This window comes from Nomascus leucogenys, chromosome 3 (genome assembly GCF_006542625.1).
Source record: "Nomascus leucogenys isolate Asia chromosome 3, Asia_NLE_v1, whole genome shotgun sequence".
Lineage (NCBI taxonomy): Eukaryota > Metazoa > Chordata > Mammalia > Primates > Hylobatidae > Nomascus > Nomascus leucogenys.
This window is the reverse complement of record NC_044383.1, coordinates 15195194-15219475: the sequence shown is the minus strand read 5'-3', so window position 1 is coordinate 15219475 and position 24282 is coordinate 15195194. Positions and strand designations below refer to the sequence as shown.

At 37.5% G+C, this 24282-nt stretch overlaps 1 protein-coding gene across 2 annotated transcripts in view; it reads right to left on the bottom strand.

The window, feature by feature from the left end:
• FAM204A (family with sequence similarity 204 member A) overlaps window positions 1–9489 on the bottom strand; it is a 36618-nt gene extending 27129 nt beyond the window's left edge. Inside the window, exons 1-6 of one of the 2 annotated variants that reach the window (XM_003255014.3) lie at window positions 9407–9489; window positions 8864–9063; window positions 3331–3572; window positions 2709–2796; window positions 2551–2581; window positions 2280–2379 (exon numbers count right to left, since the gene is read on the bottom strand). In XM_003255014.3, coding sequence (XP_003255062.1) covers window positions 2280–2379; window positions 2551–2581; window positions 2709–2796; window positions 3331–3564 — 453 coding nt within the window. In that variant the 5' untranslated portion in view covers window positions 3565–3572; window positions 8864–9063; window positions 9407–9489. The remainder of the gene's footprint in view (window positions 1–2279; window positions 2380–2550; window positions 2582–2708; window positions 2797–3330; window positions 3573–8863; window positions 9064–9406) is intronic. The other variant, XM_003255015.4, reaches the window with a different exon arrangement.
• Between the last annotated feature and the right edge of the window lie 14793 nt (window positions 9490–24282).

The following is a 24282-nucleotide window of genomic DNA, read 5'->3' as shown; positions in this document are numbered from 1 at the left end:
CAATAATGACTGCTGACTAATCAAACTGATTCAACTAAAGAATACTTCAGACATTTATAGTGAAATTAATGAGTGAAATTTATTCTAAAGAAATTCCCACAGATTCAAAATAATTATGTTATGATTACAGAATTACTAGTAAGTCCCAGAACTGCTGCCAGAAACACAATTATAGCTGTATTTAATACAAAGAACACTTTAAAACAGCTTTGGATATTAGGAAGATTATGTTTAAAAAATACAAGCCTCTGCATTGTCTGAGAGGCAGGTGACGGCAGTGCTGTAAACAGACATTCTTGGTTGAGCAACAGTTTCAGCTTGGCAGTGTTCCAAAAAAGAAAAAAGGAGGGAAAAAAAAAAGACTGCACGATAGACACATATTAAGAAGTTTGTTTTGTTTTACCATTCTAGAGGGTTGACTGAATACAAAATAAAAAGGTTCTCTCAGATATGGTAACAGATCAGCCTCTGCTCCAGAGAAACAAAATAGTGGATGGAAATCCATGCTAGTTTTGTTCTAACTGCATCACAGATTTTCATAATCATCTCTAGATTTCATGAGCAGTCGCTACTATGTGCTGGACTTAACATTTATTTAGTTTTTATCTCAGCATCTCCAATGTGGACATTCTTTAAAGTTTATTTACTCTGTTGGATTTGCAGTAGAAACTTTAGGAGGACAGCCAAAGGAGTACCATTTAAACCAACCATCCCAAACCAAAGAAGAGTGGCAACCTGCTGGCATGCAATTATACTGAACTACCAAGAGAACATGAAACATGCAAGAATCTGGCTTCACTAAGTCCTTCCTTTCCTCTTATGCTTGTGTTTATTTGTGGAATATTAAACGCAGGAAAAATCCTAGACAGATAGAAGCCCAGCCAGCTCAGGCTCCTTAAGTTTAGAAAACCGCCATAACTTCCTTAGCCAGATGTAATTTATATGGATGAATATAAATTACACGCAAAATTCTGTTTTGACAGTTCCTTAATGTGTGCACCCTCAATGACACAGTACCATGCAATGATGGATTTAAAATCAGAGATACTTTGGAAGAAATACAGATGGATCAGAAAATGACAAAGGTCTCTAGGTACACACAATAGTCTACAGCAATGATCCATGAAAGAGGCATCTGTCTATTACACACAGGATACAATATACTTGGGCTTCAACTGGCCCCCTGCGCCTCCAGCTCTACCACTCAGCACTTGACTTTCATGCTCCAACATTTCCCTGTGTGAATAAGTGAGTTACTCATTCACACAAGCCTCTACTAAGTATTAGTATGTCTAGAGACTGACAAATGTGCATCTCAAGGTCATTATACTAACCATCAACTCTGCTCCTGCTTTCTAGTAACACTCAAGTCCCAAACTGAACTTTAGCTAGGTCCCACTCTCAATCCTTTCCCTTCCCCAAATTTCTCTTCGTAACATCATTATTCACACCACTGCTTAAGCCAAAGCTTTGAATGATTCTCTCTCCTTCCATACGCCCTAAACCCTATCACCTCGCAAGCAATCCAGAGGCAAATATCATCAATTTTACTTTTACAATATGCCTCAAATCCATCCACTTTTTTCCTTCTTCAGCAGAACCATTCTGGTTCAATCCATCATCATCTTATGCCTAGAAGTCTCTTAACTGTTCTGTTCTCATCTATTTTTGCTGCCTCACAATCAGTTCACCAGGTAACAGTCATACGAATCTTTTTAACATAGGTCATGTCATTCCCTTGACTTAAAAGCCTTTATGACTCTCAACTGCATTGTGAATAAAACCCATTTCTTTACTAAGCCCTTTGAGGTCCTACACAATTTGGTCACTGACTGCCTGCCTCTATAATCAGACAGTGGGCTACCCTCCTCCTCACTGACCCCATTCCAGCCAGGCTGGCCTTCCTACGGTTACTGGAATGTCCCAGGACGACTCTTCCCTAGGATCTTTACCCATGCCTCTGCGCTAGCATTCTTTATATAGACAGTTTTTACCACCCTTCAGGTCTCAGTGACATGGCACCTTCTATGGAAGGCTTCCCTGACCATCCATGCTAAAGTGAAGCCCCCATTTTAATGTTTTCACAACAACCTGTTCTTTCTCTTAACAGTTTTTTAATAATTTGTAACTATATATTTACTGATCTAGCACCTTTTGTGGTACACAGTAGGCATCTTAACTTTTTAACTGAATGAATTAATGAGGACAAGTACTTTAGGCAAAGTTAATCACAAACGTATCCTACCAGTTGGTATGAGATGCAATAACAAAGATATTACCTTCTCAACTTTTTTCCTTTTAACAGGCGGGTCAAATCTATCATTGACTCCAAAATACTGAGTAAGCTCTTTCCAATGGGTTTCATTTGAGGACGGTTCACTAAAAGAAGATAGTAAGTTTTGTTTTATACAATATATACTGTCTTTACTTTTACTGTTTTTAATCGGTTACTACAATTACTAGTTCATATGTTTGATTACTATCAGAAACAATTAGTTCAACAATTTCTACAATGGTCTAAAATAGATAACTATTTTAAATTCTACCTACCTATGAAATTCTTTTTCATTCTTCAATTTATCTGAAAAGAATTCACAAAGTGTCAATACCTAACTTCTGTAATTTCAAAACCATATTTTAAAAAAATGGTTAAACTCAGTCACAACTTAGCATTAGCACGACTAACAACCTGAATTAAAACAAAACACCTTTTCTGGAGCGTTTTCTTCTTTTCCCTCTGAATCTTGAGGTTGTGCTTTTCTGTTCAGAATGTTTTTTATGCAATTCTTGAAATTTCTATGTAAAAGAAAAAAAAATTGAGAAGCAAATATACTTTCCAGAAAAACATGCATTTAAAAAATAATGAAGTAATAAAACAATTATATTTCAGCGTGTATAAGGATACCAATTTAATGATGGTAGTCAGTTCTTGAGATGCTCTATTCTCTGAGACTCACAACCTGAGTTTTGATATTCACTTGTTTTGAAATAAGTCATTTGATAATTTGAGAGTGAAGCTCATGTAGATAACAAAAAAGATAAATAAAAGATAAAATAAAGACAGAAACTCCTCATGTACCACGCTAGGCAAACAGCTAATCCTACATAGTGGTTTGGGTTTTTTTCCCCCTTCGTCTTTCTATGAAAAACAAAACAAAATAAAACAAGTATCTAAGTGGCCGATGCTTCGGAGAACAGTAAAAGCATTCTGAGTCCATCTCCCTCCCTGTTAAGTCCCAAGAACACATGCACACTCTGACCAGGGCAGAGACACACAGAGGCGTGTGCACACGCACAGGCTGTAGCAAGAGCATTTCAGAGAAAACCTACATTCCACATATCTATGGGAATTCCAGAAGGACACTCTTCATAGGCATTTACATTTGACTCTGTTTCAGTTTTTGGTTCATCTGTTGAGAAATCTATGATTTCTGTTTTTCTGATGCTCTCATCCTCTTTATCTTCCTGTAAGTTAAGTCCAGAGTTCTCCAACGTAGCTTCATCTTCTGAGTTTGACTCAGCATCACTTTCATTTAGGCCAGGAGGTAGCAGCCCACTCCACATCTTTTCTTCTATGAGGAAAAAGATTAATTTACACATGTAGAATAACCATAGAAATAATTTTAAGACCATTAGAAGACATTCCAGGTGCCTAATAATTATAACAATGGTTTGGGAACAGTCCATCTAAACTTTTTTTTTTTAAATCTAAAATGGCATAGAATGAACCTGTTATAAAATAATTAAAATCTTCACTTGTGTAAGTAAAAAAAAAAGTTTAGAAGTTTAAAAGCTGTTTAAACAAGTTTGTTACAACATACACCTATAGGTAAAGAAAACAGAGCCTTGATTCTCTAATATATGAGTAGTTTTGTCTAAAAAAACATGCAATTCAGTAAAGCATTGCTCAATAATGTTAAAAACCTAACATACTTTGCAAGCAGTTTAGGATTAAAATACCATATTTGAAGCTATACCAATTAGAGAATAAAACTGCATGTTTCACCTATATTTAACGGACAAAGCTTTCAGAGGGCGTCTTGTCTAAGGAGCAGGAAAATAACTAAAGAAAAATTTTTAAGCTATGTAAGTAGTTGGAGGAAGGTATCGTAGTAAAAAGGATATCCTACTTTTTAGTTTAATACTGTTTGCTAAAATAATATTAAATGAAATATAATCCTAACAATTTAACAAAAATGTATAGCTTTTTAAAGTAACAATACTGTATTTGGGAAACTAATGGTCAAGTTCAAGATAATATTTAGCATTAGCTATACAGTCCATTAGTAGAGAGAACCATTAAGTTTAATAAAATGACTTAAAATAGCAGAATTGTTATCATTTGCTAAAAGTATAATACTCAAGTACATATTCACTATTGATCTCCATGGCACAGTCTATTTTAGCACATATATTGAGCCAAGACCAGTTCCTTCAAAAGATGCTTAAAATAGAGAAGCCGGCTGTACTGCTCATGATTTACTATCAATATGAAGGAATAAAATGGAAGGACGGAAATTTGTTTTGCAGTTTTCTGTCCCATATTGTGATTAACCTAGTTAAAAAACAAACAAACAAACAAAAGAAGCCACCATTCTCTCTGAGACAAACACATCAGGGATTTTGCGACAACAGATTTCTGTTATCTTTTAAAGACGTCCTTCCAGGTCCAAAGAATCAGATCTTACTTTTTGTGGCTTTGGTCCAGCCTCATCAGTTGCTGGCTCTCTGAAATATCCTCACCAAATATTCTGTTGGCTTTTTATGAGGAAGGACTCTGGCATCTAACTGCTCCAACTAGAATCTTAACTCTGCCACTACTAGTAGTATGAGGGAATCATTTGACATCTCTGACCCTCAGTTTCTTTATCTGTAATGCAGGGATAATTATACTGCTTATAGGGCTATTCTGAGGATTAAATGAGATAAGCCCCTCAACATAGTGTTCAGGAGGTCCTAAGGGCTCAATAAATGTTAAGTTCTCTTTACTATTATTATTTCTGTGGCCATGTATTACATTTTTATCATTTCTATTATGAGTGACAGAGTTCATAAGACAGTTTTGAAGTTTCTAATAATTGTGGTGCACTCACTTAGCAACTGATGCAATCATTTGCTTCCTTGATAGTCACAATCTGATCTGAAGTGTCTATAACAAATGTTTTCTGAATGGAGGAATAAAATGAGGGCAAATTACCAGGAAGATAACGGTAACCTTAAGCTCCAAGATTCCTCATCTGCACAAGTCCTTCCAAAGCACTGTACCTAGTTTTCTATTCAGAATTTGCATTTCTTTTTTTAAAGGAAGAGACCCGAAGTTTATAAGCTCCAGGCCCCCATAAAACCCAGATCTATCCCTAAACCTGTCTGTGGATTTTTAAAGTTGGGACAGCAGTACTCTTGAAATACTCCAGTAGCACAAAAGACATCATGTAAAATATGCCAATATTGAAAAACAGGTGTCATGCTATTAATAAAAAAGATTTCTCCTGTTCTGAGAGCAAGGGGAAGGAAGCAGTAATAAGTTTCAGTATGACTTGGCCACCACCATATAATATACCTTTAGGCTCATTATCATTTAAGGACTTAAAACAGTAACAAATTTCAGGTTTGGATTTCTTAGCATCACTGGAGTCTATGTTAGAAATAACTCTTTCCCTTCCTGTCCATAAAATATTTTACATGCCCACTTATGTGCCAGACACTCTTCAAGACCCTGGGGACAGAAGTATATAAAACAGGCAAAAATCCCTAGCCTCATGAAATGACAGCTATACACATAACAAGTTTCTGTTCAATTTTTGAGCCAAATATTCCTTGACCTAGACTTTAGATGTGACTGCTCACGAAATGCGTATGCCTCTCCAATGGGCAGTGGCACAGGTCTCCTACTAAACCATTGTTTTAGCATCTCTGCACGGTGATAGTCTATGCTCTGGGCACCCAAACATGCTTCTCTCTGGGGAGCAGTCTCAGTTGCCCTGAAGAAGGCATGCTTTTTGCTGTTGTTGTTGCTAATCAGCCTTCAAGTAGTTAGGCATTTTTTATGGCTTTTTAAATTTTCTCAAAATTATATATTTTTAGCTCCTGCTGATGTGGCATTAAAAACTGTCCTCAGTGTGGCAACTGCCTGGTATGATTTCTTGAGTGTATCCAAAGGAAAAAAAAAAATTAAAATAGCTTGAAAAAAGTGGAATCCACCTCTAAATCCAAGCAAAATTCAAATCAGATAGGTTTTGAACTCCACTCTTTAAAACCTTTAAAGTCATGTGCCATTTTCCCATGACTCTCAAAAACGGAAATACAAGGGAGACTGAGCAGTCACTGATGAACACGGGTAACTGCTGCCACTCACTGTGCAGCCTGCAAAATGGAGTGCCCGCGTAAGCAGCAGCCCAGTTACAGATCAGCCAATATGGAGTGGCTGCTTAGTGACTTTTGCTTTGGACTCATGTTTCAAAACAGTCTTTCTATTCATAGCATATACTTGCCATTCACAAAGTTTCCAACTGGCACCATGTTAGGCCTCCTGTTATTCTTGCTTTGGCTGCTGTGGAGGATGATTCTCTCTAAGTGTCTCTTACTTATGCCTTTCAGAGTGTATTTCTTTATTTTAAGGCAGATAATCCCAAGTTACCCTTTAAATGTGAAAATTCACTCAGCCAGTCTCACGAAATGTGGAATATCAGAGAAACAGAAACTTAATTTTTTTAGTACAGATTACAGCCAAGTCCATATAACAGCCAATGTATTAATTTATAAGCTTTCATTTTTTTACCCTGCAACCCAAATAATTTTCAACTTAATCATTTTAGCCCCAAGGAAAACGTAAATGACTCAGAATCCTTTTTCTCTCTATGGTTTTGAATATTACCTTCTTCATTTGACACACCCTCCACCTCTAGAGTTAAGATTTATTCAATCCCACAATTATCCTCGAAGACATTCTGTATGTACGATGCAGAACACATCTTTAGTCCTGGGCTAACACAATTTGCCATGAACTGAAAATATTTATATACTGTCCTAGTCTGAATAACTAGGGTTTTTTGTTTGTTTGTTTGCCCTTGAAAACCAACCATCGTCATTATTTAGCATAACAATCAATAGATAACAATCAATCAAAAACAGGGTACAGTTCAGTGGTTCCTAATCTAAGTATGAATATAGTAACAGGAGTCTCTAAGCTAATTTCAAAAAGCCCAGACTATTTTATTTTTCCCTTCAGTGAGACTGTACCATTCACCATTACAGGAAAAGACAAATTTACTGAAGCACTATTCTTCACCACATGTTAATCAGAGGTTCACTGGTAGTTATAGGTCTGATTTTTATCAGAAAAAAACATACACAAATAAGGTTTAGTAGACACAGTCTTTCAAAATATAGCAGCCAGGGAGAAATCAAATTATAATAAAAACCGTTCTAGATTGTGCACTGGTTACAGGGGAAAAAAGTCTTCAAAGTTGGAAGATGGTTTCTAGTCCTGAGCAACATAATTAGGAGAAAGTCACTGCATTTGTCTGGGCCTCCATTCTTAAGCTATAAAATAAAGGTTTGATCAAATGATCTTTGAGATGACTTACAGCTCTAAAATGTCCCTTTACGATTTTGATATAAGTGCCCTAAATGCCCAGAGTCACCTCACTCCTGGATGTATCACTCCATTCTCTCTAGGACTGCAATCCTGATTAGAGCCCAGTATCCCAGTAGATAAGGTTTCTCTCCTCTACCCAACTCAGCCAAGAGGATGTTTTCAGAGAGACTCTGTACACTTCAGGACACTGAGAAGGGGAAGGAACCCTAGTTACAACAGGAAACACTAGAACCAGAAAGGGGAAACAAAGCAAGTCACTGCTACACATGGCATACAAACAGTGTGGCAGGCCTTGGTTTTCCATTAATCTTCACAACAATCCTTCCACTATGAATTACTATCTATATCCGCCCCTCCCCTGCCCGCCCCGCCCCCAATTTACAGATGGGATAACTGACTTGCCTAATGCATTCTGATCCACTTGTTTTACAAAAATAGCCCCATGGCTTTAGATTATGAACTTTTTTACACAGCAGAGTTGTAAGCGGGGACAAAGATTTGAGACTGGGTCTGAGAATGATCTCAGCCTATAATTACGGACTTGTTAAATTTGGTTAAGAATTTTTTTCTGTACTTTTTGAGTAAAGAAAGCTATGTAAGATGCTATACTAAGTTGCATACATCAAAGTCAAAGTCACAGTCAGAGGCTTGAGTAATAATGTCATATTTTCTGGACGACCAGGAAGCTGCTTATAACCAAAACCCAAAAGATATATTTGAGCAGCTCGATGGGTAAACGTTTTCTGTCTCTATTCCAGAATTTAAATTCCATTTCATCGTATAAGGCTGTCTTATTTCCCATATTTTGTATTTGATTAGAAATAATCCCAGAAGCCTGAACTTCGTCTGATCTAAAATTAATTTCACTTGTATACTAATTATAAGCCACCACAATTATTTAACAATCTGAAGATTGTAATTTACATCATAATCAGTGTCTGTGACTTAAAAATAGTTACTATTTTCAAGCATGTTAGTATCAACATTAACGTAAATATCCTATTTACTTTTATGAAATGAATGTGTTCCTTTTCTCAAAAAAGGTACAGAAAGGACAACTGATTTACAGGCCTGAGAGCGAATCCAGAAAAACTACTTATTTAGCAAGATTTTGCATGTATTCAACTGTTTTAATTAAAGAGCGTGTTCATTTACTTGAGGCCTGGAAAACATTTTCCCAGACCCAAGATCCTGCATGGAAAGACAATAAACCAAGTTAACAGTTTAAGGCTCATTTTAAGTCGATTCCGCTGTGAGAATACTTACAGGGTCCAAGATTGCAAAAGGATGGGTCTAGAAAGGTACACCGTTCCTGCTTGGCTGCACAACCCGGAATTCTGCAGGCTTTCTGGGGCAATGCCACACTCCAATCCCAAAACAGGGAGAAGCCCCTCCCGGGCACAGAACTAAGCGCTGCAGATTCCGGCGAAGGATGTCTAGCCTGCTGGCAGTCCCATTAACTGGAGCTGTTTTCCGGGATACAGCAACTGTAAACATGAGCCTGTTTCCCCCATCGAAAGCCTCCTCAATCCCCTCTCACTTTGACCGGGGTGGGACGGAGAAACCCCCTCCCCATAACAGGGTGGGGAGGCCGCTGCGACGCCCCTTCCGAGGAAGGCTGAGGGCGGCTCCGCCGTCGCTTCCGCGGCCCCGGGCCGGGGGCTTTTCTAGCCTGCTCCGGGAGGCTCGGCCGAGGAGCTATGAGGCCGCCCATGCAGCCTCCCTCGGCTGCCCGCAAGAGGCCCTCCCAGATTCATCACGCCGGAGCCCGAGCCGACGGCTAACCAACCCTCCATAAGTCGTACTCACTTGTCAGGAATCGGTCGCCCGGCAGCCATCTTAGGACCCTGTCAACATCGCGCCTTCTCATTGGCTCCTGAGTCTCAGCCAATGGGCTGAGGCCGTTCTGGCCCTAGGGTCGCCTTGGCAACCGGCCTCCTGGGGCTTCCCTTTTTAGTCCGCCCGAAGGAGGTGGATCCTTACTTTCTTTTTTTCTCTTTTCTCTTGCCGTTTTCTCTTTCTTCCGAACATTTTTAAAGACTTTGTTCTTTCTTCATTCCCTGCTGTAGGCCAATGCGTCTGGGCGAGGAAAGGACTGACATAGACCTTGAACTGAGAGTTGATGCCACCAGGAGGGAGAATCTTGCAGAGTGCTTTCTTTCTAGGCCCTTCTGCAAACGTCTTCATTCATTCATCCTTTCCCCTCCGTCTCTTCCCTTTCTTTATTTTTGTTTTTTTTTTCTTTCTTCACCTATTTATTGGGCGCCTACTTTGTACCAGGCATCATGCAAATCTCTGGTTAGGAGAAAACGGGCAGACTCTTGCTCTCGTGGAGCTTACCGTCTTGTGATGGGGTCCAAGGTGCTTCACTGACTGGACCAAAAGTTTACCGAACTTCTTTTCCTTTTTTGTGGCAGGCACTGTGTTATGCCCTGAAGGGGGTGCTTGGGGAACATAGAAAATAAGGAAAAGAAAAGCACTGTGAAGAGGATAAAATGTCCTGTGTGATAGGGATGGGAATAGGGCTATTTTAGAAATATTTGCATTTTCGGAAATACTGTTTTAGAATAACATTAAGTGTACCTATTTGGTAATTTTGTGATGATTATATAAGAAAAGCCTGGGTAACAGAACCAGACCTTGTTTCAAAAAAAAAAAAAAAGAAAGAAAAGAAAAGAAAATACAGTAGGCTTCCCTCATCTGTGGCTTCTCTTAGCCTGATTTCAGTTACCTGGGGTCAACCAAGGTCCAAACACATTAAGTAAAAAATTCCAGAAATAAGCAATTCAAATATTTCATTGCAAGCCCATTCTGGGTATCCCGATGAAATCTGCAGTGTGAATCATCGCTTTGTCCATGCATGCTGTTATGCTACCAGGTTCTTAGTCACTTAGTAGCCATCTTGGTTATCAGATTGAAAAACCATATGTGGGGTTCGCCATTATTCCAGGATTCAGGCTTCTACCGGGGAGTCTTGGAAGGTATTCCCTGCGGATAAGGGAGGCTACTGTACACATAAAGACTTTAACATGTTACCTGGCCCACACTAATTTTCAATCTCAGCTGTTTTTTGCTGTTAACATTACCAATAATGTCTTTCTTCAAAGCAAGCTAAATGTGTATAAAATTTTGCATTGCACTCAGTAATATATCTCAATTTCGCATCAACAGATGGTTAAGCCTATTAACTATCCACTACACCACCTCACCTCCAACATCTTCCAGAAGATGCACCAAGTTTAGAGAGCAGTTTTCTATAACCCCAGAATCATAGTAAAACCTGAATCGGCCGGGCGCGGTGGCTCACGCTTGTAATCCCAGCACTTTGGGAGGCCGAGGCGGGCAGATCACGAGGTCAGGAGATCGAGACCACGGTGAAACCCCGTCTCTACTAAAAATACAAAAAAAAATTAGCCGGGCGTGGTGGCGGGCGCCTGTAGTCCCAGCTACTCGGAGAGGCTGAGGCAGGAGAATGGCGTGAACCCGGGAGGCGGAGCTTGCAGTGAGCCGAGATTGTGCCACTGCACTCCAGCCTGGGCGACAGAGCGAGACTCTGTCTCAAAAAAAAAAAAAAAAAAAACCTGAATCAACAAATTTGGAATGCCGAGGTCCCTCTTCCTGTTCACGTTCTCTGATTCTAGAGTAGAAGCAAGGCTGAATGAGTTAAGGATCTGTATAAAACTGAGGCAGGAGAATGGCGTGAACCCGGGAGGCGGAGCTAGCAGTGAGCCGAGATCGCGCCACTGCACTCCAGCATGGGTGACAGAGCGAGACTCCGTCTCAAAAAAAAAAAAACAAAAGAAAAGAAAAAAAAACTATTTTGGCCAAATCTGTTCAGCTTCTCAATAGGATTTTCCTTGAATCTAAATCTTTAAAAAGTTAAACAGTTAACAAGAAGGTGTGCCTGAGAGTGCTGTTGTAACTGCATTAGGCCTCTTAATTGCTCTTCATCTGCTCAGGCTGTCATAGCAAAATACTACAGACAAGGTAGCTTAGGCAACAGGAATTTATTTCTCACAATTCTAGATGCTGGGAAGTCCAAGATCAAGATGCCAGCAAAGCAGGTGTCTTTTTTTTTTTTTTTTTTTTTTTTTTTTTTTTTTTTGAGGCCTCTTCTCTTGCCTAGTAGGCAGCCACCCTCACCCTGTTGTGTTCCCATCACCTTTTCTTTGTATGCACCGTTTGGGGAGCTCTCCAGTGTCTCTTCTCTGTACGTAAAAGGACACTAATCCTGTTGGATCAGGGTTCTACCCTTCTGACCTTATTTAACCTTAATTACTGCCTTAGAGGCCACATCTCCAAACACAGCCACACTGTGGGTTATGGCTTTAAGATAGGAATTTTAGGGGTGCACAAACATTCAGCTCATAACAATTGCTGATGGTGGAAACGTGACCAGAATGGGGAAAGAGATAGCAGAGGGGGAAGAACTGAGGCATGGGGTAGGAAGGAATTAATGTTTGTATGTTTAAGAATGATCTGGGGCCGGGCATGGTGGCTCACGCCTGTAATCCCAGCACTTTGGGAGGCCGAGGCAGGTGGATCACTTGAGGTCAAGAGTTCGACACCAGCCTGACCAACATGCTGAAACCTCCTCTCTACTAAAAATACAAAAATTAGCCAGGCATGGTGGCGTGTGCCTGTAATCCCAGCTACTCGGGAGGCTGAGGCATGAGAATCACTTGAACCCGGGAGGCAGAGGTTGCAGTGAGCTGAGATTGCGCCACTGCACTCCAGCCTGGGTAACAGGAGTGAAACTCCATCTCAAAAAAAAAACATCTCGATTGTTTCTATATGGATCCCCTCAAATAATGCTCATTATTTAGTGCATATATTAGTAAATGCAAGAGATAGAGGTGGCATATAATTATAACTACTACAAAGATTTACAAACACCAGATTTCATAGCAAAGGTTTTTGGAAAATCCTACTTCAAAAATATCTAACATTTTAAAATTAAGTTTCTCATGCTGATTTGAGAATTCTTAACTACCTAATTGTTTATCACATTACTGGATGCCTATAACAAATGTAAATAATAGCTCAGACTTTTCTTCTCGCTCTGGTTGTAAGAACTTCAGTTGCTGAATATTATTGTTTTGTCAATTTTCTAGGGAAAATGTCAGTCCTTTGATTTATGTTAATCAATAAATTTACCTTTCTTCCAGCAAATTCCTGCCCTGGAAGCCTGCCAACCCATGAGTTTTGTGAATGAAATACTTGTATTTGTGAGATTTCTATGAAATGTAGAATTGTTGGATACCTTTTACTAAATCATAGTGAAATATCTGATGCAGCTAGTGAATTGTGCTTGAATTGTGTTGCATCTGGCACTAATTTCAAGCATGTAGCTTTCATTTAAATTCTCAACCATATCTTTAAAAACACAAAGCGGTTTTTCTTTGCCAAGAAATATTATAGTTTATGAACAGTTTTTCCTTACATTTAACAATTTTTTAGTGTAGAGATTATAAGTCACACCCATGTTATAAAAGATTAATTGTGGAGTTCTTTTTGGTGGCTGCTAAATCCCAGATTGATGAATAATTTCTCAAAATATAATGAAACCCCTTAAATATTTTTAAGTTGGAAAAGTGAATACAACTTTGTTGAACGTATAATAAATGTGCTTCTTGCTGAAACTGAGAAATAGAATATTAATTTCTTTCTATACAAACACCTCTTTTTGGCATTGAGAGGAAAAAGGGATTTAGTGACTTAAGCAAAAGAATTGAAATTAGGGAGCTCTGAATTTCAGGATTCATGTTGCTATTCTTCATGATTAAGGAATGACAATTTATCTGTTTTGTTCTGTTGTTGTTCTTGTTGTTTGACGGAGTTTGGCTCTTTCGCCCAGGCTGGAGTGCAGTGGCACGATCTTGGCTCACTGCAAGCTCCGCCTCCCAGGTTTATGCCATTCTCCTGCCTCAGCCTCCCAAGTAGCTGGGACTACAGGTGCCTGCCACCATGCCTGGCTAATTTTTTTGTATTTTTTTTTTTTTTTTTTTTGTAGAGACGGGGTTTCACCGTGTTAGCCAGGATGGTCTCGATCTCCTAACCTTGTGATCTGCCGACCTCAGCCTCCCAAAGTGCTGGGATTACAGGCGTGAGCCACTGCACCTGGCCCTCTATCTGGATTTTTTTTTAGGTTTGCAAACTGAAGCATCTATAAACAATGTTAATCTTCCAAGAATATGTTGAATAACTAACACTGTGATATCAACAGGACTTGACATTTGAGAAAACAAAATTTCTGTAATATAGAATGTTGCCAAAGAAAAGCACCTTTTATTTATTGGGCATGTCTAGTACTTCCAAATTTTTCAGTTCCAATAGGTTGTACATAGGGAGAAAGCAGAACAGGAGAGCGAGGCTTATTGAGCGTTTTTGTATGCTAGGAAATTTGTATCTAATATCTTATGTAATCTTATGAGGCAGCTATTATTGTATCCATTTTATAGCTAAGAAAATTTAAAACTTCAAGAGCTTAGGAAACTTGCCTAATGTCACATGCTTAGTAACATGCAGAACCAGGGTGGGAAGTTTCACTGGACTCAAAAGATTCTGCTGTCTCCATTATCCACATACTGCCTCTTTTAAGAAGAGGTTCCTGATGAATGGCAGCACAATGCAATCAATAAAGTATGGATATCATTACTGACCAGTGGCATGGTATAACCCCTGGGAACTCACAAAAAGAGAGGCTTCAGGAGCAAAATGTCTTCTCTCTCTCCTTCCCCCTCAGGACCTAGTGAGTGATCAGATCCCATTCGAGGCATCCTCTTCAATTATTCCTGATTCCTTATACTGAAATCTATGTTAATTTCCTTTTTCTTAATACCTTCATCTTCCAAAAACATCCCACTGTCTGATTAATGTCTCTGAATGAAGGAATACATGTAAAGCTTTAATATAGAGCCTGGCATGTAGTCAGTGGCTAATAAATATTAGCTTCCTTCCTTCCTTCACGTGTAAAAACTAAGAAACCCATAAATGTTGGTAGAGTATTAGATTCGTCTGTCAGTATCTTCGTGGTTGTTACTATGTGCCCAATGCTCAGCACTGCTAAGGGTTGAAGATTCAAAAGAAGAACTGTATAGAACTGGCCTCAAGAAGTTTGTAGTCTGAGACATAATAATATTTAAACCATAAGTACTAAAATTGTAAGGTTCATTATGTAAATATAAACTATGGAAGTCCTAAGAATGGAAAAGTAAGCTAAGTGGAATTTAGTAGGTACAATCTCCTTTGCCTGAAATATCTTTCTCTTTTATACCTGCTAAATATCTTTTCATCCTTCAAAACCAGATCAGATATATACATTGGCTTTTTATCTATACCATGTTGTCTTATTTTTTAATGGTCACTCCAGGGATTATAGCACTCATCCTTTTTACAGGCTACTTAAAGTTAACATTTTAACAATTTGTGTGAAATGTAGAAACATTGGAACTGTATGGGTCCTTTCAAAGCTCTTGGCCCACTCTTAATTTTGTCATATGCGCTGCATCTACACACATTGTAAATCTCACATTATTTTTATTTCCTTGAAACTATTATGTATTTTAAAGGAACAGAGGAAAAAACAGTCTTTTACATTTACCCACATATTTACTGTTTCCGAGGCTCTTCACTCCATCCTGTAAATCTGAATTTACATCTGCTTTCATTTACCTTCATTCTAAAGAATTTCTTTTAGCATAGCTTGTAGTGTAGATTTGCCAGCAATGGATTTTCTTAGTTTTCTTTTATCTGAAAATATCTTTATTTTACCTTCAATCTTTTTTAAAGTGAGGTTTATTGAGGAATAATTTTATAATTTACATACAATGTAAATTCACACCTTATGTGTACACTATGATTTTTGACAAATGCATATAGTCATGTAAACACTACCATAATCAGTATACAGAATATATCCAAGTTGCCATCATGCCCGTATATAGTCAACCACTTCTCCCTCCCCAGCCCCTATAAACTATTGAGATGTTCTCTGTCCTCGTAGTTTTCCATTTCTGGAATGGAGTCATATAAATGAAATCAAGTAGTCTGTAGTCTTTTGAGTCTGGCCTAGTTCAAGGAGCTTAATGCATATGAGGATCACGCATGTTGTTGCATATATTGGCAGATTGTTCCTTTTTATTGCTAAGTAGTATTCCATTGTGCAGCTATACATAGTTTGTCTGTTCACCAGTTAAAGGATATTTGAATTGTTTTCAGTTTTTAGCAATTATTAATTATAAATAAAGAGGCTAAAATGCTCACATAAAGGTTTTTGTGTAAAAAAAGTTTTCATGGCCGGGTACGGTGGCTTACGCCTGTAATCCCAGCACTTTGGGAGGCCGAGGTGGGTGGATCATGAGGTCAGGAGATCGAGACCATCGTGGCTAACACGATGAAACCCCATCTCTACTAAAAATACAAAAAATTAGCCAGACGTGGTGGCGGGCGCCTCTGGTCCCAGCTATTCCGGAGGCTGAGGCAGGAGAATGGCATGAACCTAGGAGGCGGATCTTGCAGTGAGCCGAGATCGCGCCACTGCACTCCAGCCTGGGTGGCACAGTGAGACTCCATCACCAAAAAAAAAAAGAAAAGTTTTCATTTCTCTTAGGTAAATACCTAGGCACATGATTGCTGGATTATATGATAAGTTTTTATTTAACTACATAAGAAACTACCAAAGTGTTTTCAAAAGTGGCTGTACCATTACACATTTTCATCAGTAACGTATGAAAATTCCTGTTGCTCCCTATTCTTCGGTATGGACATAAAAAATAAGTGGGTTCAAATAAATGTGTAGTGGTATCTCACTCTGTATCAATTTTAATTTATCTAATAACTTATGATGTCTCTGTATTGTCTTTTGACTTTTTAACAGTGTGTTTCAAAGAGCAAAGTTTTCCATTTTGATAAAGTTTAACATCAATTTTTTCTTTCCTAGTTTATGCTTCGTGTGTTATGTCTAGGAAATTCTAAGAAATCCTTGCCTTGTCCAAGGTCACAAAGACTTTTTTTGCTTTTAATTATAACTTTTTTTTTTTTTTTTTAGAGACAGGATCTTACTTTGTCACCCAGGCTGGAGTGCAGTGACATAACCACAGCTCAAGGCAACCACAGCTCATTGCAACCTCAAACTCGTGGGCTCAAACCATCCTCCCACCTCAGCCTCCTGAGCCTCCATTAACCACGACTGGCTAATGGTCACAAAGATCATTTTCGGTTTTATAATTTTTGTTGTATTCTACACATTTTTGTAGTTTTAGATTATAGCTTTATGATCCATTTGATACAAAGTACGTGTCAAGGTTTATTTTTTGGTACCTGGATGTCCAGTTATTCCAGCATGATTTATTGAAACTCTTTCTTCCAGTGAATTGCCTTTGCACCTATGATAAAAAACAGATTGACCATATATATTCTAGACTCAATTCTGTTCCATTGGTCTATGCATATATTCTTTCTCCAATATACACTGTCTTAATTACAGTGGCTTTATGATGTGTTTTGAAATCAAGTAATGTCAGTCTTCCAACCACATTCTTTTTTAAAAATTGTTTTTACTATACTGGCTTGTTTGCTTATTCATATAAATTTTAGAATTAGCTTGTCAGTTTCTACAAAAATATACTGCTAATATTTTGACTGGGACTGCATTAAACCTATAGATCAATTTGGAGAGAACTGATATCTTAACATTATTGAGTCTTCTAATCCATGAAAAGTTTACCTCTAGATTTATTTAGGTCTTCTTTAATTTCTCTCATGAATATTTTGGGGTTTCAAGCATATGATCATGCACATATTTTATATTTAAAACTATTTCATGGCTTTTATGCTATAAATTGTTATAAACTGTGTTGAAACTGTTTTTAATTTCAATTTCCAACTTTTCATTGCTATTGTATACAAATAATTTTTAAATTTTTATTATGCATTTTGTTGTTGTTGTTGTGTGGATTGTTCTGCAGACATGAGTTAGCTCAAGTTGCTGGTGCTGTTTAGGTTTTGTATTTCCTTATTGATTTTCTGCCAACTTGTTCAATCAATTACTGAGACAGGAATGTTGAATTCTCAAACTGTTATTTTAGGTATGTCTATTTCTTCTCTCATTTATATCAGGTTTGCTTCTGGTATTTGAAGCTATGTTTTTAGGTGCCCATATATATAGGGGTTTTATGACGTCTTTGTAAATTGACCTTTTTATTATTATGTAATAGTCATCTTTATCCTTGGTAATATTCCTTATTCTGAAGTCTATTTTGTTTGATATCTAGATAGCCACTCTAGGTTTTAAAAAATTTGTATTTGCATGGCATGTCTTTATCCATTATTTTATTCTTAACATATATATGATTTACATTTAAAGTGTACTTCTTGGCCAGCCGCGGTGGCACATGCCTGTAATCCCAACACTTTGGGAGACTGAGGCAGGTGTAATGCTTGAGCTCAGCAGTTCAAGACCAGCGTGGGCAACATGGTGAGGCCTCATTTCTTTAAAAAAAAAAAAAAAAGGTGCAAAACTTAGCCAGACCCAGCTACTTGGGAGGCTGAGGTGGGACTATCACTTGACCCCAGGATGTTGAGGCTGCAGTGAGCCAAGATCCATGCCTCTGCACTCAAGTCTGGGCAACAGAGCAAGACCCTGTTTCAAAAAAAAAAGTGTATTTCTTATGGATAATACATACTTGCGTCTTGCTTTTTTATCCTGTCAATCTCTTTAAATTGTTGTAGCTGGAGCATTTGTATTTGATGTAATTATTGGTGTAGTCATTTAAATCTACCTCCTTTCTAGATATTTTCTATTTATTCCATTTCTTCTTTGTTCCTTCTTCCTGTGCTTTTCCCAGGTCAGTCAGTGCTCCCATATCATTGTTCCCTGAAGGAGCTTGTCATTTCTTAGATTTATAGCTAGTTGTTTGCCCTGTGAACTTAGTGTTCTGGGTTCAAGGAAAGTCATACTTTTGTCATTTATATGACACTTTCTTATTTTTAGGATGGTATAAGTGCTTTTTGTAGCTTTCTATGTCCTAGATGGAAGTGGAACTCGTCTTTATTCTTGAAGGCTATTTTTCTGGATATAGAATTATGGGTAGATAGCTTTTTCATTTATTATTGTAAAACTGTTGTTCCATTGTCTTTTAGCTTCTGTTATTTCTGATGCAACCTTTGAGGTCCTTCAAATTATTGTTCCCCTGTATGGAATATGTCATTTTTCTCTGGCTGCTTGGAAGACTGTCTCTTTACCTTTGGTTTTCAACAGTTTGACTGTAGTGTTTCTAAATATGCTGTTTATGTTTTAAATATTTGCTTGAAGTTCACTGAACTTCTTGAACTACAAAATTTATATATTTAGCTAAAATGGAGGAATTTTCAGCCATTATTTCTTCAAATAACTTCTCTAGTCCATTCTCTCATTACTTTTCTCCAATATTAGATATTTTAATATTTGTTTACAGGACTCTGAGGCTCTGATCACTTTTTAAAATAGGCCAGGCATGGTGGCTCATACCTGTAATCTCAGCATCTTGAGAGGCCAAGGCAGGAGGATCACTTGAGCCCAGGAGTCCACAACCAGCCTGGGCAACATAGTGAGACCCCATCTCTATTTAGAAAAAAACTATATATTAAAAAAAGTTTTCCCTCTGTTCTTCAGAGTATATTATTTTTATTGGTCTCTCTTCAAGTTTTCTGATTCTTTCTTTTATCATATCCATTCTGCATCTAAGCCATCCAGTGAATTTTTTATTTTACATATTTTATTTTTCTGTTTTAGAATTTCTATTAATTTCCTTTTATAGTTTATGTCTCCCAACTAAGGTTTTCTATCTTTTCATTATTATAGTTTCATTTCAGTCCTGAAGCATAATTATTTTTTAAATTCTTATCTTTTGATTTCAACCTTGGTGTCATCTCAGAATTAGTCTCTATTGATTTTCTTTAAAGCTGCTTCATGTTTTTTTGTATCTTTATATGACAAGTAATTCTGGACTTTATGCTAGAAATTGTGATGGATATGTTGTAGAAACTCTGGATTCTATTATGCTTCTTCAAAGGAATATACATTATATATAAATAAATGTATAATGTATATAAAAATGTATATGTATGTATATATTATATATATATTTTATATATATATAAAATATATATATACATTTTAAGCAGACAGCTAACTAGGTTAAGCCCAAAGTGCAAGCTCTGTCTCCCTGGCAATAGTTGGCAGCTCAAAGCTAAGCTCAGTTATTTTAGCCTTAGCTGGGCTTCTTAGAGTCTGCCCTTCACTTGCATAATTCAACGGTCATCCAGAGATTAGTACATAGTTTATATGTAGAATTTAGGCTCACCCTTTCTGCCTCACTTCTTTTCAAGATTCCAGTTCAGTTTCTAGCAGCTGTTATTGACCCAAACTCTTTCCCCAAGTAAGATTTCTGTTCAGTTACTAGCCTTCCTACCCAGCTTTGGCTATGACCTGGTCTCAGGATAAAAGCTTGAAAAAAAAAATGGTAAACTAATCCCTTGCCTTCCACTTCTTCTAAGTATCTAACCTCTCCGGTATTTACCTGCTCTTGTTTATTCTCCAATGCCTTCAAACAGTTATTTTGCTTCTTTCTAGAGTCTACAGTTACTATGTATGGAAAGGTTGGTAAGACAGAAGCTTACCTGGGAAGTGTGTTTGTAATTCAAACAGGTACATATCTCCTTAAACATCACTTGTGTTTTTCATGGAGTCTTTTCGTCGTCGTTGTTGTTGTTGTTGTTAGGGTTTATTCATTTTAGTTTATGTTATTTAAGATCAAGGACTGTTACTTTTTATGTTCAGTACCGCTTTGACAATTGTATTATCTGTCTATAGTGGGAGATGCTGGGAACTTGGTAAATATTTAAATGATGAATAACGAGTAAACTTGGCATACATTTTTCTTAGCTATACAGAACATATCCTTGTTGAGAAAAATTATTCTATGTAAGAAGACCTAATTAATAATTGCTATTTTTCATTAAAAATTGCCATTAGAACAGAAAAAACACACTCAGATTTCTTAAAAAACAGAACCTTGCTTCTCTTTTAAAATAAAGTTTTAACTCCGTGTATTTAACATTGACTTAAAATCTACTGGTGTCAAAGCACTTTGGAGAACACTATTTTTGTGTGAAAGGGGAGGATAATTAAATAAGACATAATTCTAAGAACCCTTGTCTGAAAACCAAATTTGTTTAAAAAGACAGATAAGACATGCTCCCTGCCATCCAAGAATCTAAAATCTAGTTGGGATACAGACAGAAGTAAATAACTTTAATATAAAGCAAAAAAATGTTAAGTGCTGTATTGAGATTAGAACAAACTATTATGTGAGAAGATATGGACACATAGAGGGAACAACACACACTGGGGCCGATTGGAGGGTGGAGGGTGGAAGGAGGGAGAAGTTCAGGAAAAATAACTAAAGGGTACTAGGCTTAATGCCTGGGTGATGAAATAATTTGTACAACAAACCACCCTGACAGTAAATAGAAAGCAATGCAATCAGTTCAGGATTCCAAAGAGTTTTTTGGTAAAGGTAGGATATATACTGGCCTTAGGAAGAAGTAAAGAGCTTAATAGATATATATGATAGGAAAATTCATCTTAGAAAAATTTGGAAAATTTTAGGCCATGTTTAGGAAAGAGTAGCATGGTTTAACGGTAAGACCTAGGACTTTGAAATCACAAAAGTATGTATGACTGTATTCAGCAATCTAAACTTCCCCAAACCTCAGTTTCATCATCAGAAAAATGGGAAAGTTGAGTAGAGTTCAAATTGTGGAGACTCTGAAAAGGCGGGTTAATAGAGGCCCATAGACTGTAGTTAGGGAAGACTGCTAGTTGGCTGTAGCAATAATAATGTAAAAAGTATTGGCAATAGGACTGAATCCAAAAACAAAAGATTGTGTTTTCTGTTCCAAGCATAGACTGGAAAAAGATGAAAAAGAGAGAACAAATATAAAGGATTTGGCCATTGATTCTGTGGAGAAAGGAAAGAATGAAACTCAGGAAGTTTAATGGAAACAGCTAGAACCAATTTAATGAAACAACTCTGAAACTATTGTAAAGTAGATTATATATTATTATTTTATATGGTATATACACGGGATTCATTTTTTCTGATATAAAGAGAATTATTTAAAGTATATTTTGAAATAATCATAAACTATTTTAACTGGTAATAGGACTTGAAAGATGCTGCAAAAAGAAATAATTTTCAATGTTTGCTAATTTTTTCAATTAAAACTCAAAGACCTTTCTCCATAATTTTGCTTAACAGAATTTTTATATTTTCTTTTTTTTTTTTTTTTTACTTTTCTTGTTCATTGAGGTCTTCTTAACATATACTTCATGTGTTCCCATATATTACATCTCTTTTATAGCAACAATCCACTCATTAACACCTCCTTAGTACTTCATTAAAATGTTTTATCCAGATATACTATTGGATTTTTTAATTTGTTTGTTTTGGATAGTGGGGAAATATTCACAGAAAGGAAATACCTTTGGTTCATAAGCCTGGAAACTCTTACTAAATGCAAACAAGCTGACATTCATAGTTAAGTAACTACAAGAGAAAATAGCTTAAAAATCGTGCTGGTGAACTTCAATATATTTATGTCTTTTGCATTTATTAGCATGAATAATAATTCACTAATGTGTGTCTGCTAGGTACAAAACACCATGCTAAGCATAACATACACATTATCTCACTTAATTTTCGTGACAACCATGTGTAATACTCTGATTATCCCTAAATTAAACTAAAGGAAATTAAAGTTCAGAAAAGGTTATGTGCTTGTGATCGCATAGCTAGTGAATGGCAGAGTTTAGATCTGAGCCTAGGATCACCTAACTCCAAAGCCCATATGCTTTCTCCTATACCTCATTGCCTCCCCCAGGAAAGAACAGAAGGGCGAGGATGGAAGAATATCTAAAAACAAACTGAGTCCTTCCTAACTGCCAAACTATTCCAAGTGCTTTTACATACACTGACTAATTGAATTCTCACAACAGTCATAGGAGGGAGGTTTCTTGTTATCCCCATCTCGTATATGAGTAAACCAAAAAAAGGTACCCAGATCTTCCACATGGCATTCAACAGTTCTACGACCAAGATGTGCATAACAATTGAGAACTTTGAGCCAAATAACATCATTTGATGGTCACTGGGAACATCTTCCTGGTCCCTAAATATCTTCTCCAAGGTTTTCCCCTATTGAAACAAAAATAATCCTGGGGGCGAGAACACAATAAACTTCATTATCCAACTGCACTGCAGTGAAACTGAATGACCATCTGGGTTCAGGGGAGGTAGTTTTAATGAGAGGAGAACTAGCAGGCCAAAGGCACCCAAGAAGAAGGGGCTGGGGCACGCTGGGAGGAGGAAGAAAGGAATTACTGAGGATGGTTGAGATGCAGAAAGCCACCCTCGCCTACTTCACGTTTTTCTGGGCTTGGCCTTGCTGCAACCAAACTCACATTTGCAATTCACAAATAGAGGTAAGACAATTAGGTGAACACACTGTGTGCCAGAGAAGATGCTGAATTCAAGTATATTTGTTTTTATTATTCTTTATTTATGAAGAACATAAAGCACTTTGCGTGAGATTAGATGTTAAGAGCTATCCATCTGGCTCTGCCAGATATTAACTCAGATTAATTGTAGGCTGCTCAATCTATCATCCATGCGACGGCTTCACATTTTCAAACAATGTACTAAATGTTCCTCTAAGTTGATGTGATTCCCATACTATATATCACACGGGATTTGCCATCTTAACTGCATGAGTGTGTAATGCCATAAGTGACCCTGTGGCAAAAAGACAAGTGCAGAGTGGGAAGGACTCAGGCTGGGCCCTGATCATACTACATCCAGGTGTGATAATGAATTAAGTTAATCCGTGAGTATTTTCTTAACCACAGACTGGAAAACTCTTATTCCCAAGAAATTGTTTTGACTTTTAAGCAGGAAATCCTGTAAAAGGTAGGCTATTATAAACTCTCCTAAAGCAAAATATTTGCTTTATGTAAATAGCCTTCTCAAGATAATAAATTATTAAGGAACCTCAAAATAAAATAATGTATGAAGCTCTGAATCCCTAACCAAAAAGATTTCCAAAGATTTACCTTCAGAAATACTCCATCTCTAAGGAGAAATACTGAAAACATACCAACTGCCCTAAGTTCCAAAATCATAAGCAACAATTAAGAGCAATAATTAAAACGGAGAGTCCTGTGTTCAGGAGTTGCAAAGACCTGGGTACTAATTCTTTTCTCCCAGGCAAGTTACTTAACCTCCCAGACTTTAGATGTTCACCTGCAAAACAGGAATAAAAGCACCTGCTCTGCCAGCTTGCCCAGCAGTTGTGAGGATCAAATGCAGAGGCAGCAATAAAAGGGCAGTACCTCTGAGACAATCCAGGTATACAAGGTACAATGAGGTCTGGCCCAAGGGCTGACCTCAGACTGTGCCTTACACTCTGTGTCTTACTGCATCATTTCTGGAAGGTTATTTCGGAAGGTGGTAATTACAGAGAGTAAATTAGGGCTAAAGCAGGATGAGAACTTGCTTGGATGTTCTGTTGAGGAAAGAGAGGTGGAAGGAGCAAGGGGCTCAGCACCCAAAACTCTGGGAATCACTCAACTTTAGAGAAAGAAA